This window comes from Lepus europaeus, chromosome 6, assembly GCF_033115175.1.
Source record: "Lepus europaeus isolate LE1 chromosome 6, mLepTim1.pri, whole genome shotgun sequence".
NCBI lineage: Eukaryota > Metazoa > Chordata > Mammalia > Lagomorpha > Leporidae > Lepus > Lepus europaeus.
Window position 1 is genome coordinate 10,153,898 of NC_084832.1, and position 16,214 is coordinate 10,170,111.

The window sequence follows — 16,214 nt, forward strand, 5'->3', positions numbered from 1 at the left end:
CACCTCCCTCCCACTCTCCACTCCCCGCCCCCCCCCCCCAGAGGGATGGGAAGGGAAAGAGAGAGAGAGAGAGAGAGGCAGGCAGAGAGAGACAGACACACACAACAGAGAGAGAGAGTGAGAGAGCGAGAGAGCGAGAGAGGGAGAGGGAGAGGGAGAGGGAGAGGGAGAGGGAGAGGGAGAGCTGTTTATTGCCCAAATGCTTACAACAGCCAGACCTGACTTTATCTGCGTCTCCCAGGTGGGTGGCAGAAGCACAAGTGCTCACCTTCTGCCTCCCAGGGAAGCCTAAGTAGGAAAGGAAGCAAGAATCTGAAGTGGAGCTGGGATTCAAACCCAGGAACTCTCATGTGGGATGTGCATGTCCCAGGCAGCATCGTAACTGCTCAGTCAAACCCCTCCCCTGTAGTACATTTCTAATCTAAGACTGTTAAGTGAACTATTTTTATTCTAATTTCATAAATTTATTTATATGTATAACTATCTTCAATAACAACCTAAACAAATCATAATTAGGACATTATAAGTAATTACTGACATTTACCACCAAATAACAAATTCAATATTAAGTGAACACTGACTTTCCTCTTTAATATTAGTGCACGTTTTAACAGATCTTTGAATTCTACAATTCCAGGGTGCTTGTGTGAATGGTACCCCACAGCTGTTCAACACCTCTGATTCCACCCTCCTGAAGAAGTGTCAAGTGAATGAATGTAATCTCAACACTAACAATCCAATACTTACAGCAAACAACATTTTAGCTGAAACAGAAAGTTCAGAGAATTGGGGCCAGTGTTGTGGCGCAGTGGGTAAAGCTGCCACCTGCAATGCTGGCATCCCATATGGAGGCTTGAGTTCTGGTTATTCTACTTCCTATCCAACTCCTGCTAATGTTCCTGAGAAACCAATGGAAGACGGTCCAAGTCCTTGGGCCCCTGCACCTGTGTGGGAGATCTTCTGGGTCCTGGCATTGGATTGGTTTAAGCTAGGCTGTTGCAGCCATTTGGGGAGTGAACCAGTGGATGGAAGACCTCTCACTGCCTCTGCCCTCTGCCCCCGTCTCTGTAACTGCTGTTCAGATAAAAATAAATATTTAATAAACAAAAAGTAACAAACCTGTCCCAGTGAACTGTTAGTGTATGGCAGAGTCTGGATCTGAACCCAGCCTTGACAGTCTCCAAAGCCTGTGCTTTTCTTACTCCAAGCAGTCTGCCTGGCCCAGGTTCTCAACCACAGAGTTAGTCGGGGGTTTGGACCAGATGTTCCCAAGACCCTCATCTAGAAGAAAAGGTCTCCGGCAGAGTCCTTCTCTAAGTAGCTCATCTTGTTAGTTCTTTGAAAAGGTTGATTCTTAAAAGGATATTTAAAGAATGAGTCCAGTGTAACTCCTGATTATCCTCAAAAGGATACAGATACTGCAACAGTTCCACTGTTACCAAGTATGCAATTAACAGACTGTAGTGGATCTGTTCAGTTTGTTGCTTTAATTCCTAGGTTTTGCTATTTATTATTTTGCCCTTACACAATTACATGTAACAAGGGAAATCTTGCATTTCCTCTGATATCCCTCAGACGAAATATATCTGTTTTGGGAAAGGATTCAGATGGCGGAGCAGGGAGGGAGCTTGCTGCTCTAGTCTAGGAGAAGATGGTTTTGCAAAAGTAGGGAGTGTAGTCTCAGGCAAGAGTTAGGGAGAAAATAGCAGAGGAAACAGTAAGCAAATTGGAGCGCCACAGTGGACCTACTGGAGGGCATGGACATGCACAACTAAGGACCCCAGCAGCTGACAGCCTCCACAATAGCCTTGGAGAGGGAGGTGGGATCAGACTGCAGCAGCCCAAGCCACTGGCAGAAAAGCGGCCCAAGAGCCTAGAGGGGATCTGGCTTGGAGCCCATGGGGCAAAGTGTAACTGCCAAACTAGAGGAGAAAACACAAAGCAGGGGCACATCTTCTCCCTCCCCAATCACTCTGCAACTGCAACCTGTAACAAACTGAGAGAGACAAGGTGCCATTTTGGACATACATAACAGCTGCACCAGCTTGTGTCCACACCCAGCAACCAGCCAAGTGGAGACTCCTGAGTCTGGTGGGGAGAATAAGACAGGCGGCTGGGTGCTTGTGACTGTTGGAGGCTTGTGTGCTGGGACTGTGAAAACACTGAGGCTGAGTGGGAAGACTCAGGGTGTGGCTGGGACTTTGGGCAGTCACTGTAGGAGGCTCCACAAGCTCAGGGCTCCCTGTTTACCTGGTAAGGGGCACTGCTGGGGAATCTGAGCTTACACTGAGGACTGCACAGATCCTCTATGTGGCCCTTGTGGCACAGTGGACAAATAATTACCCACTGGGGCTAGCACCCAGGCACTGGTCTCCTTTGTGGAGAGGAGCTCAGCTGAGTCTACACCAACAGATAAGAACAAATCTCCTCTCTGATAAAAAACAAAACAAAGAAAGAAACAAACAAAAAACACAGGAGATTTATCAGGCCAACCCTGGGTGTGTCACCTCAGACATGCCATTCACCCTGGAGAACTGAACAGAGCTTCCTGGCCACACCCACCACATACCTCTAGGTACTCACTGAAAGCAGACACTCCACTAATCTACAGAGGAATTGTACAGAGATAAAGGCCACCACAGTGCAAAAACAAATAAGAAACTAATAAATATCTCCACAAATGCTGAATTAAAAACACAAGAATTGAAGAAACAAGAATAAGGAAGACAACATGATGTCCCCAAAAGAACACACTTCAATATTAGATTGTTAAGATGATGAGTTTGAAGAAATGCCAGAAAAGGAATTCAAAAAACTGATCATAGGATTACTTAGACGTAATCAGAAGAAAATGTACGAACTAATGAAATGCATGCATGACATGAAAGATTTCTCCCACAAAATTGAGATCTTAGAGAAATCAAAATGATATCTTAGAAATGAAGAATTCAATAGACAAATAAAAATGCAGTGGAAAGCCTTAACAACAGAATCAGTGAAGCAGAAGAATGAATATTTGACGTATAAGAAAAAGCACAGGTAATCATACAATCAGACCAAACACAAGGAAAAGAAATTAGAAAACTGAAAAAACCTATTGGTAATCTACAGGCTACTATCAAACGACCCAACGTATGGGTTCTAGGAGTTCTAGAAGGTGTGGAAAGAGAGAAAGGATTAGAAGGTCTTTTTAGTGAAATAATGACAGAAAATTTCCCTAATTTGGAGAAAGAAAGGGACACCCACGTACAGGAAGCACACAGAACTCCTAATAGACATGACTAGGAAAGACTTTCACAATGAGACATTGTAATCAAACTATTCACAGAAAAAAATAAAGATTCCAAAATGTACACAAGAGAAACGACAGATTACTTTCAGAGAATCTCCAATTAGACTCACAGCAGACTTCTCATCAGAAACCCTACAGACTAGGAGAGAAGGATGAGATATATTCCAAGTCTTAACAGAAAAGAACTGTCAACCTAGAGTACTATACCCTGCAAAGCTCTCATTTATGAAGGGTGGTGAAATAAAGACCTTCCATGACAAACAGAAACTGAAAGAAAATGTCACTACCCATCCAGCACTGCAGAAGATGTTTAAGGATGTGCTGCACACAGAAACAAAGAAACATGGTCATCACTAGGAAAGAAGGTAAAGGAAGAAAATATCCCAGTAGAAGTACTAAGGAAATCCAAAGTAAGAAAAATAGGAATCTTTATAGAAAAATGGGAAGGCAAAGTCATTACTTATCTATAGTTACCTTGAATGTAAAAGGCCTTAATTCTCCAGTTAAAAGACACATACTGGCTGAATGGATTAAAAAAAAAAGACTTATCTATTTGCTACTTAAAAGAAACACATCTCACCAAAAAGATGCAGGCAGACTGAAAGTGAAAAATGGAAAAAGATACTCCATGCTAACAGAAACCAAAAAAGAGCTGGTTAGCCATCCTAACTTAGACAAAATAGACTTTAACACAAAAACTGTTAAAAGAGATAAAGAAGGGTACTATGTAATGATTAAAGGATCAATTCAACAAGAAGATGTAATATTTATAAATGTATATGCACCCAACTAATTACAGGGTACCTGGCTATTTAAAAGAAATGTTAAGGGATCTAAATGGAGACATAGACTCAAATACAATAGAAATGGGAGATTTCACTACCCCACTTTCAGCAATGGACAGATCCAACCATACAGAAAATCAGCAAGGAAACAGAGTTAACTGACACTATAGACCAAATGTACTTAATATATCTACAGAACTTTTCATTCTACAGTTGCAGAATACACATTCTTCTCAAAAGTGCAGGGAACTTTCTCTAGAATTGACCACATACTAGGCCATAAAGCAAGTCTCAGCAAATTCAAAAAAATAAAAATTGTACCATGTGTCTTCTCAGACTACAATGCAACGAAGCTGGAAATCGGCAACTTAGGAATCTCCAGAACATATGTGAACACATGGAGACTGAACAACATGCTCCTGAATGAACATGGGTCATAGATGAAATTAAAAGAGAAATCAAAAAATTTCTGGAAACAAATGAAAACAATAAAATATAATACAGCAAAAACAGTGTTAAGAGGAAAGTTTATAGCAACTGGTGCCTACATCAAGAAATTGGAAATGCACCAAATAAATGAGCTATCAATGCATCTTAAGGATATAGAAAAACAGCAGCAAACCAAACCCAAAACTAGTAGAAGAGAAATAATTAAAATTAGAGAAGAAATTAACAAAATTGAAACAAAAAATACAAAAGCAAAACGGAGAGCTGGTTTTTTGAAAAAATAAACAAAATTGACACACCACTGGCCCAACCAACCGAAAAAAGGAAAAGATCCAAATCAATAAATTCAGAGATGAAAAAGGGAATGTAACAACAGACACCACAGAAATAAAGAGTCATCAGAAATCACTACAAAGAGCTAGTAATCCAACAAACTGCGAAACCTACAAGAAATGCATAGATTTCCTGGACACATACAACCTACTTAAATTAAGCCATGAAGACATAGAAAACCTAACCAGACCCATTACCAAGACAGAAATTGAGTAATAAAGACTCTTCCAACAAAGAAAAGCCCAGGACCAGATGGCTTCACAGCTGAATCCTATCAGACATTTAAAGAAGAACTAACTCCAATTCTTCTCAAGTTATTCAAAACAATTGAAAGGGAGGGAATCCTTGCAAATTCTTTCTATGAAGCCAGCATCACCTTAATTCCTAAACCTGGAAAAAGATGCAAGGGAGAAGGAGAATTACAGACCAATTTCCCTGATAAACACAGATGCAAAAATCTTCAACAAAATTCTAGGCAATCGTATCCAACAACATATCAGAATGATCCCTCACCCAGACCAAGCAGGATTTATCCCTTGTATGCAGGGATGCTTCAACATTCGCAAATCAATCAATGTAATGCATCACATTAACAAACTGAAGAACAAAAACTATATGATTATTTCAATAGATGCAGAGAAGGCATCTGATAAAATACAACATCCTTTCATAATGAAAACGTTAAGCAAATTGGGTATAGAATGAAATTCCTCAACACAAGCAAGGCAGTTTATGACAAACCTACGGTCAGCATCCTACTGAGTGGGGAAAAGCTGGAAGAATTCACACTCAGATCTGGAACCAGACAAGGATTCCCACTCTCACTACTGCTATACAATATAGTTCTGGAAGTTTTAGCCAGAGCCATTAGGCAAGAAAAAGAAATCAAAGGGATACAAATTGGGAAGGAAAAAGTTAAAATATTTCTATTTGCAGATGATATGATTCTTTATTTAGGGGATCCAAAGAACTCCACTAAGAGAATACTAGAACTCAGAAGAGTTTGGTAAAGTAGGAGGATATAAAATCAATACATAAAAATCAACAGCCTTTGTATACACAATGCCATGGATGAGAAAGAACTTCTAAGATCAATCCCATTCACAACCGCTTAAAAAAAAAATCAAATACCTTGGAATAAATTTAACCAAGAGAATTACAAAACATTAAAAAAAGAAATAAAGGAAAAAAAATGGAAAAATCTCCCATGTTCATGAATTGCAAGAATCAATATCATCAAAATGTCCATTCTTTCAAAAGTAATTTACAGATTCAATGCGATAGCAATGAAAATACCAAAGACACTCTTCTCAGATCTAGAAAAAATGCTAATTCATTTGGAAACAAAGGAGACCTGAAATAGATAAAGCAATGTTATACGACAAAAACAAAGCTGGAGGCATCACAATACTAGACTTCAAGACATACTACAAGGCAGTTATAATCAAAACAGCCTGGTATTGGTACAAAAACAGATGGATAGACCAATAGAACAGAATGGAAATGCCAGAAATGAATCCAAGCATCTATAATCAACTTATATCTCCGGAGAAAGGACAGTATCTTTAACAAATGGTGCTGGGAAAACTGGGTTTCCACATGCAGAAGTATGAAGCAGGACCCCTACCTTACATCAAAATCCATTCAAAATGGATTAAAGACCTAAATCTACAATCTGATACCATCAAATTAGTAGAGAATATTGGGGAAACCCTTTAAGACACTGACACAGACAAAGAGTTCTTGGAAAAGACCCCAGAGGCAAAGGCAATCAAAGCCAAAATTAACAAATAGGATTACATCAAATTGAGAAGCTTCCATACTGCAAAAGAAACACTCAGGAAAGTGAAGAAGCATCTGACAGAATGGGAGAAATTATTTGTAAGCTATGCAACTGATAAAGGCTTAAAAATCAGAATATATAGAGATCAGAAACTCCACAACAAAACAAACAATCCAGTGAAGAAATGGGCAACAGACAAATGAAAAAATGTTCTATTTGCCTCTCAATCAGAAAAATTACTTGTGGCTTAGACAGCACCTTTTTTAGCTCCTCTAATAATGACTCTGTCCTTTGTTCTAGGCCCTGTCTAGTGCACTTGGGCCTCATTCCTTTGTAATCATAACCTCTACTCTACCACCAATGGCTCTACTCCCAACCTGTGTGTACTGATGGTCCTCTTCCCCACTTAATGCTGTATAATTGTTCAAACCTGGTAAATGCCACTCTTAGGATCATTGGTTACTATCCTCACTCTGTCTTTTATGACCTTGTCTAAATATGATCAGAGTCGGCAAACTTGGAAGGCTTCCATATCCTTGGAAACTCGTGACAACAGCCTAGGATGGTTACTGGCGCCATAAACTAGAGTGTCAATTTGTTGGGTCAACAACAGGAGCCACTGTGCACTTGCTCCTCATGTGGGATCTCTGTCCTTAATGTGCTGTACATTGTGATTTAATGCTGTAACTAGTACTCAAACGGTATGTTTCACTTTGTGTTTCTGTGTGGGTGCAAACTGTTGAAATCTTTATACTAAATTGATCTTCTGTATATAAAGAGAAATGAAAATGAATCTTGATGCAAATGGAAGGGGAGAGGGAGCGGGAGAGGGGAGGGTTGCAGGTGGGAGGGAAGTTATGGGAGGGGGAAGCCATTGTAATCCATAAGCTGTACACTGGAAATTTATATTCATTAAATAAAAGTTAAAAAAAAAAAAAAGAAAAAATGTTCAGGATCTCTTGCTGTCAGGGAAGTGGACATTAAATCCACAATGAGGTTTCACCTCACCTCAGTTAGTATGGCTTTCATAGAGAAATCAACAAATAACAAATACTGGAGATGATGTGGGGAAAAAGGTACCCTAATCCACTGGTTGAGGAAATGTAAACTGGTATAACTACTATGGAAGGACAGTATGGAGATATCTCAGAAACCTGAATATAGACCTCCCATATGACTCAGCCATCCTACTCCTGGGAATTTACCCAAGGGAAATGAAATCAGCAAATAAAAGATCTGCAATCCCATGTTTAATGCAGCTCAATTCAGAATAACTAAGACATGGAATCAACCTAAATGCCTATGAACAGAAGACTGGATAAAGAGATTATGGAATATGTACACTATGGAGTACTACACAGCAATAGAAAAAAAAAAAAGAAATCCGGTTAATTGCAACAAAATTGATGAATCTGGAAAACATCATACTTTGTGAAATAAGCTAGTCTCAAAGAGGAAAATACCACATATTCTTTCTGATCTGTGATAACTAATAGAGCACCAAAAGGAAATCTGTAGAAGTGAAATTGACACTCTGAGAAGCAAGGACTTGGATATAATCCTTGTCTTTACTTTCAAGGAACAGGTGTTTTTTTATTCTTCATACTATTTGTTGACCTCTTAACACAGAGTTAATCATGTATATAAAATTAATTGAAAATAAATCCCAGTAAAAAATAAGAGTGGTAATAAGAGAGGGAGGAGGAAGTTTGTAACTGTAAAGCTATATAGTTCTGCATACATTCCTACGGACTTAGTTCTAAGGGTACAGTTTAAAAACTTGCCATGGGACCACAAATCCCATTAAGGTACGTGGTAAAAATGCCATCTTAAGTGTTAAAGTGATCATATAGATAGGATTAAGCGTTAAAAGGATTATATAAATAAGATCAAGCGTCTGGTAACAATAATAGAATTAAAAAGGAGAGAATGTTCCAACATGGGAAGCAGTCCACATAGCAGACTCATGGAATGAAAATTGCTTTAAATAACTTTAAATCAGCCCTTAAGGCATTCTGGTCTGGCTGAAAAGCCCATAAGAGCATTTTAGGCATGGAAAGCCAAGACACTGTGGCAAAATGTCCTACATGAAGGGTCTCTGTGAGAGAGATCCCAGTGGAAAGAAGTGACCATCAAAGAAGGATTTACTTTTCTCTGAAGGAGGAGAGAACTTCCACTTTGCTGATGGCTTTGTCTAAATACTGATGGAGATTGTGGATTTAATAGGTTTCCATAACCTTAGCAGCTAATTTCAAGAGCCACAGGTGATCATAGATGTCTTACCTAAGTAACAGTGTAAATAATTAACAACAGGAATCACTGTGCACTTACTTCCCATGCAGGACCTCTGTTCTCAATGAGTTGTATTATGAGAATTAACTGTAAAACTTGTTCTCAAATGGTTTTGTGTGTGTGTGTGTATGCAAACTGTTGAAATCTTTACTTAGTATAGAGTTGGTCTCTTGCCTATAAAGTTAATTGAAAATGAATCTTAATGGAGAATGGGACTGGCATTGGGAGAGGGAGGAGGAGGTGGGGGGAAGTAGGGGTGTGGGAAGGCAGGTAGGAAGAATCACTATATTCCTCAAGTTGTACTTATGGAATTTGTGGGAACAATCACTATTTTCCCTAAAGTTGTATTATGGAATTTGTTCTCCTTAAATAAAAGGTTTCTTTGGGAAAAACAAAAAAAGAAATCTGTTTTTACAACATTATAATCCTATGTCAAATGTAAGCCATAATTATTATTTTTTTTTATTTATTTATTTTGACAGGCAGAGTGGACAGTGAGAGAGAGACAGAGAGAAAGGTCTTCCTTTGCCGCTGGTTCACCCTCCAATGGCCGCCGCGGTAGGCGCGCTGCGTCCGGCGCACTGCGCTGATCCGATGGCAGGAGCCAGGTGCTTCTCCTGGTCTCCCATGGGGTGCAGGGCCCAAGCACTTGGGCCATCCTCCACTGCACTCCCTGGCCACAGCAGAGAGCTGGCCTGGAAGAGGGGCAACCGGGACAGGATCGGTGCCCCGACCGGGACTAGAACCCAGTGTGCCGGCGCCGCAAGGCGGAGGATTAGCCTTTTTGAGCCGCGGCGCCGGCCTGTAAGCCATAATTATTAATGGTATCAAATTGGTTATGATTCCGAAAGGATGAAATACTCTATAAGGTGTCCAGCAGAAGGCCAATCCAAGAAGTACTCTGTAATATTGGCTGTTAATTTAAATTGGGTGGCAGTTTCTTGCCAGCCTACATTCACTTCTTTCCATCAATGTAAATTAGATATGATAGTTTACATTCCTCCCCTCCATGTACTGGCTTCTGAATTGTACAACTGTTTAAGATATATAACCTGTGAAGGAAAAATATACTACACTTATAAGCTCTGCATGAAACCATGATATAATTACTCTCATAATACTGTAACACATAACTCAGTAGAATTGTTTTAGGCAATCAATTACTCTCAAAATTTCAATCACACTAAAGGAAAATTTTTTACACTTTCAATTTACATACATTAAAACTATTTCTAGGCCGGCGCCGCAGCTCAATAAGCTAATCCTCCGCCTGCGGCACTGGCACAACGGGTTCTAGTCCTGGTCGGGGCGCCGGATTCTGTCCCGGTTGCTTTTCTTCCTGTCCAGCTCTCTGCTGTGGCCCGGGAGTGCAGTGAAGGATGGCCCAAGTCCTTGGGCCCTGCACCCGCATGGGAGACCAGGAGAAGCACCTGGCTCCTGGCTTCGGATCTGCGCAGTGCGCTGGCCGCAGCGGCCATTGGAGGGTGAACCAACGGCAAAGGAAGACCTTTCTTTCTGTCTCTCTCACTGTACACTCTGCCCGTCAAAAAAAAAAAAAAAACCTATTTCTAAAATCATAAAAATTCAGCATCTTGAGGTTTAAGCAACTGCTACATGTTTAAACTCAGTAGTGAGTGAGTCAATACAAATAGGTAGATCTTAAAAAAAAAGTTTGGGCCGGCGCCGCGGCTCACTAGGCTAATCCTCTGCTTTGCGGCGCCGGCACACTGGGTTCTAGTCCCGGTCGGGGCGCCGGATTCTGTCCCTGTTGCCCCTCTTCCAGACCAGCTCTCTGCTGTGGCCCGGGAGTGCAGTGGAGGATGGCCCAAGTGCTTGGGCCCTGCACCCCATGGGAGACCAGGAGAAGCACCTGGTTCCTGCCATTGAATCAGCGCGATGCGCCGGCCGCAGCGCACCAACCGCGGCGGCCATTGGAGGGTGAACCAACGGCAAAGGAAGACCTTTCTCTCTGTCTCTCTCTCTCACTGTCCACTCTGCCTGTTAAAAAAAAAAAAAAAAGTTTGAACCTAATAGCAAATCTAGGGTGCCAAATACAGGAGAAAAAAATGTATATACATATACTTTACAGAGTCATAACTAGAGAAACAAATGCAAATAAAGCAAGTGTCAAGACAGGCTTTATGTACTTACCAGCCCATGTTGCACCTTCAGGAACCTCAATAAAATGCCTTCGAATCTGACCAGGTTTAAAATGCACATCTGTAAAGGCTACATCATAATGTGATGATTCATTTACTCTGAAAATAAAATTATTAATTGTGACATTTTCATAAAAACATTTTTATATTTGTACTAAGCCCCCTGGTACTCATTGCTGAACAAATGTAAAAGAACAGCTCATCAGAAATAAACACAGGGATTTATAAGCTAGTTACAAAGCAGTGTATGCATTATATGTCATTTTTGCAATATGTTAATAGAGATAATCTCTGGATAGTGAAGTATAGATGATTCTTCCTACTTATCCATTTTCTAATCTATAAATTATGCATATACTACTTTAAAAAAAACAGTGTGCAATTCCTGTTCTTTCCTGTGCTCTAAGTCTTTCTGTTAAAGGAATTCAACATTTCCAAATTTTGTTAATTACTAGATTATGGATTACTACACAGTGATTCCTTGATAGTAAAATGAAAAATGATGTTATATGACACTGACACTGTCTTATACATAGTTATAAGATTGGTTTAAGTAAGTCCTCTTGTGGGCTTCAAACTCGAATGTTATTAAACAATAAAGAAGAAAGATAAAGTACTATGAACGTAATTTTGTAAGAAATAAATACAAAGGTCAATCGTAAAACTATTCACTTTGGAAGCACCAAGTATATTCCAGAAAGAAATTCTTTTTACCATGACAAACACTGGATCATTGTCTATTAAATATACGGCACCGTTCTTAGGAGCTAGAAATATAACAAAGAATAATACATGATCCTTTACCTTATACAATCTAGTAGGGAGGAAAAAGCAACATGACACATTTAATTTAATATGAGGGTACTCATAATGTTCATTGAAAAAAATTAAAAGATGTTTATTTTGTTGTAAAAATCTTGAAATCCAGGCATAGTTTTTTTGTAATACACATTTCCATGGACTTTTTGAAGATCACACCTGTGCTTTGAGTAGCAAGAAATATCAGGGGAAAATAGAATACTTGGTTCACTCAAAGGGAGCACAGGCAAGAGTCCTGAAGGAGAGGGTATCAGCTGATTCCTTAAGGTCTTATCCAATCACCTTGTCTAGATTCCTGTTGGACTTCAGGAGAATAAATGGCTAGGTATCTACTGCTATGCAATTTTTCCATGTGCATTAAACTTTTTAAATGCAATATCCTCAAATTCACTCCATTTTTCTCAGGGGCTGAGACATGTTACTTAGTATTTACTCAAATAACTCAATAGAAACTGTGAATTTAGAACTTTCACGGACTCTCATAATCCAAATCTTCCCCTTCATCTACTGAACAATTTATTTTGTCTTGTACATACTATATAATCGGACTCATAAGAGTAGGTGTTAAGATATAGCCCTTGTGCCTTCAAGGAATGCAGAAATTAAATAAGAAATTATACCATACTGGATCCAGTCTTTCCAGGGGCATGTAAAAAGTGCCATGAAGCAAAAAGAAGAGACTCCTTCACTTAGGCCAGCAAAGGACCCAACTGCACAAATCCTTAGAAAATTTAGTGTCAGAATTAGTGAGCTGGTTACAATGTGCGACAGGGTGTACACAATGTCAAGAAGCATTGGCTGGGGCTACAGTTGTATGGGATCATTTTTGTTTTAAGGAACTTGGTCTTTTGTGGTACCACTATGTATTTTTGGTCAGGAAATATTATGGTTCCAGGGTGAACAAAATGGAAAATGAAGAGTCTAGATACACAGGTGACTAGAAAGTACAGGAACCAGAAGGAGACAGTAATCCAGACACAAGAGGAATGAAAAAGGATGGTGGAGAATGAAGAAATAGTGTCAAACCTCCAGAGGGATTGGGTAAGATGAAGGCACACAGAAGGGATCAGCAATCCTGGTGGGAGCAACAGGGCAGATACTAGGTACCATCAGATAACTGCAGTTAGAACAGCCGGTCATTACCTGGTTCTGGCCTAATAATCCTGTAATGTGACACTACTTCATAAACAGACACTGAAAATAAAGATGTAGCAGTAAGCTGTGAATAACCTGTCACTTACTTTGCTGCTATAACTGCGGTGATTGGAACTCTGAAAAGAGGACCTGCATTTGGGGATGCTATATCATAGCCACATACCTCGAAAAAAAGAACAATAAGTTTCAATTTTCATAAAGCAAAGTTTCACAAAAGCAGAAAATAAGGTATAACCTAGTCACAGAATACATTAATCTAAATTTAAAGCTGATTCCTCAACACAAACTGCTATCAGTTTCCTGACTCTAGGTCACATCAGTAATAACAAAAAGCCCAAATACGCGTTTAACAATCCCTAACTCAGATTAACGAGGAAATGGGACAGCAAATACAAAATAAGTGCATTTTAATTACTCTCAACCGTAAATTAGTTTAAACTAGTATCAGAGGTACACCATTATGCTGTTCTATGCTTACCTACACTATTATCTGATTAACAGATGCTTTCTTCATCTGAGCATTAAATGTTTATTGTAACCTATGTTTAACAGAATTAAACAAAAGTCAAATCAGGGGGAAAGGTATTTCAAAAGGCTTTGCTGTTATGCTTCTTTCTATTCCCATTTTCACATAAGCACACATATTCTGTTTTTTATATTTACAATAAATAATTTTTATTTATTTGATAGAGGAGTGAGAAAAAACACAAGAACCTCCAGTCCACTTGTTCATTCTCCAAATGCCCTCAAGGACAGGGTTGGGCCAGGCCCAATCTGGGAGCCGTCAACTCAATCCAGGTCTCCCACAGGGGTGGCAGGAACACCTAATAACTTGAGCCATCACTGCTGTCTCTCAGCATATTCATTAGCAGGAAGCTGGAATTAGGAGAGGAGCCTAGGCACTCTGACATGGGATATTGTCTCCACTGCTCTGTCAAACATCTCCCCCTGCAAGATATTCTTAAAATACGTTCCTGACCAAATGGATACGGATTTAATGAAAGAGCTGCAAAATCTATCAAGTGTAAAGGTAATGTTGTTTCTGAACAACAAAAAGCAATACACTGAAAATACACTTGGGATCCTTTACTTTTAACTTTAAAACATTTTAAAAAGAGTAAAGAAGATATGTCAATACCTCTGTGTAATGTAATCCTTCTCTTAAGCCCCTGGGATCCACACGTATGTTTATGTGTCTACATTGATTCATGAGTTCCAAATGGCTGGGACACTGAACCCAAGATGAATTTGAAGTTAAAGCTAAATGGAGCTGAAGGGATATTTTTTCAGAATTTTCTGGCATTAAAAAGACCAAAAATTAAAAATTAGTTTTTCTTTTATTTCTCCAATTTTCTTCCATTTTAAAAAGTGCTATCTTCTGTCTAGGAAATCTGGCAACTTTGGTTGTAAAATACCCTTGACATGAACATCCATCTAAAACAAAGCTTTGTTAGTCAGAATCTTCCTTACATTTTAGAATATTTGTGATCCATTCATATTCTCATCAAACACTGCTATGATCTTAAAATAAGAAACTTTAATGGGCATTTTTAATTGAGCTGCAGTCCGCCCTTATGCTTCTACTTCACCCTTTCCAACTGAAAGCTCTCTTATACCCAGGTAGTAAAAGTGGGAAACAAAAGAAATCTGGTATCTTATCAGTAATTGATTATCCACGGAGGTTCATTCTATTGCTTTCATCAGTAATCAAGAGGCTAGCCCAACTGCCATTGCAGTGGGATCCCCTATTTGCTCTAGCAATTTCCATTAAGTCTCTAAGAAGCTGTCATGTTTTCACTTCAGAATATCAGCCCAATCAGCATTTTTCTCTTAAACACCATTCATTCAAACTACAAATGTGAATACCTCAGCTCATCATCAGTTCTATTGCTTACCTGTATTCTCTGGAAACACAGGTTCAATGCCAACGCCATGATCTGAAGGTGCAGCCACCTGGACAGGATCTCGGAGGTAGATGCCACGGTTATTTCCAACAGTAACAGTGAAACCTAATTTATTAGCAAATGATGTGTTCTGAATGAGGTAGTCATAGGCTTTATCAACCTAATTAAAGGAACATAAAAGATGTAAATAGGTATAAATGGTTGAAGCAAGAAAATATTTTGTTGCAAATTACCAATCAATTGGGTTTTAGGTGTAGCAAAGTAGAAGTAAAAACTTATATTTCCCTCGTATTTTAAACTACCCAATACTTTAAGGACAACTGTATAGTTTTAGACAAAATGCCAGTCAAGTGCCATTGGATGCTTCTTCCATTGTACATGATATTTTCAAGTGACCTAATTCAGGAACTGAAGCACCTGCCACTACAACTGACAAGTTTTTGCCTCTACTTTTCTGCTTTGATGTTTCAACTTTCACATGTCCTCCATATCCATTACATTTCTCTACCTTGGTGCACCAAATTTGTCTTAACCATAAAATTTGTTTTTGTGTCCTTTTTGCTTACAGTTCTATAGCCACATAATCTAGAATTATCTAGATAATCTAGAAAATCACTGTTGTAGCCACTACTAGCTGAGATATTATTTTAATGGTGCTTTACAATCTGTTACTTATACAGGTAACAATACCTGAATAATACCATGTCCTTGGGCAAATACTTCTATGTTGTCAGCCTTCACTGCAGTGTTTTCTAGCGCTCTTCTAACCGAATGAACTGTGTAGTCAACATTATTAGCTTTCAGACCTAAAATTTAAAAATGGAAATAAGAAGTTATTAGAGAGCTCACTTTTTCAAACTCCCTCTGCCCATACCCAGTATGCTGGAATATATATGTACTGGAATAAATTCCAGTACTATAAAATATATAGGGATATAGAAAAATTCTGATTATTTTTCAAGATTTATTTTATTTATTTGAAAGGCAGAGTTATGGAGAGAGAGAGGGAGATACAGAGAGGGAGGTCTTGCATCTGCTAGCTCACTCCCCAAATGGCTGTAATGACCAGGACTGGGCCAGGCTGAAGCCAGGAGCCGGGATTATCATCTGGGTCTCCCATGTGGGTGTAGAAGACCAATCACTTGGGCCATTCCATTGCTTTCCCAGGTGGATTAGCAGGGAGCTGGATCAGAAGTGGAGCAGCTGTGATTTGAACTGGTGTCCATTTGGGATTCTGGTACTGCT

General features: G+C 39.2%; 1 protein-coding gene across 3 annotated transcripts in view; it reads right to left on the reverse strand.

The window, feature by feature from the left end:
• TPP2 (tripeptidyl peptidase 2) overlaps nucleotides 1-16,214 on the reverse strand; it is an 87,809-nt gene that overhangs the window by 32,078 nt on the left and 39,517 nt on the right. For all 3 annotated transcript variants that reach the window (XM_062193962.1, XM_062193961.1, XM_062193963.1), the window contains exons 12-16: nucleotides 15,660-15,775; nucleotides 14,961-15,129; nucleotides 14,204-14,361; nucleotides 13,152-13,228; nucleotides 11,084-11,190 (exon numbers count right to left, since the gene is read on the reverse strand). In XM_062193962.1, the coding sequence (XP_062049946.1) occupies nucleotides 11,084-11,190; nucleotides 13,152-13,228; nucleotides 14,204-14,361; nucleotides 14,961-15,129; nucleotides 15,660-15,775 (627 nt within the window). The remainder of the gene's footprint in view (nucleotides 1-11,083; nucleotides 11,191-13,151; nucleotides 13,229-14,203; nucleotides 14,362-14,960; nucleotides 15,130-15,659; nucleotides 15,776-16,214) is intronic.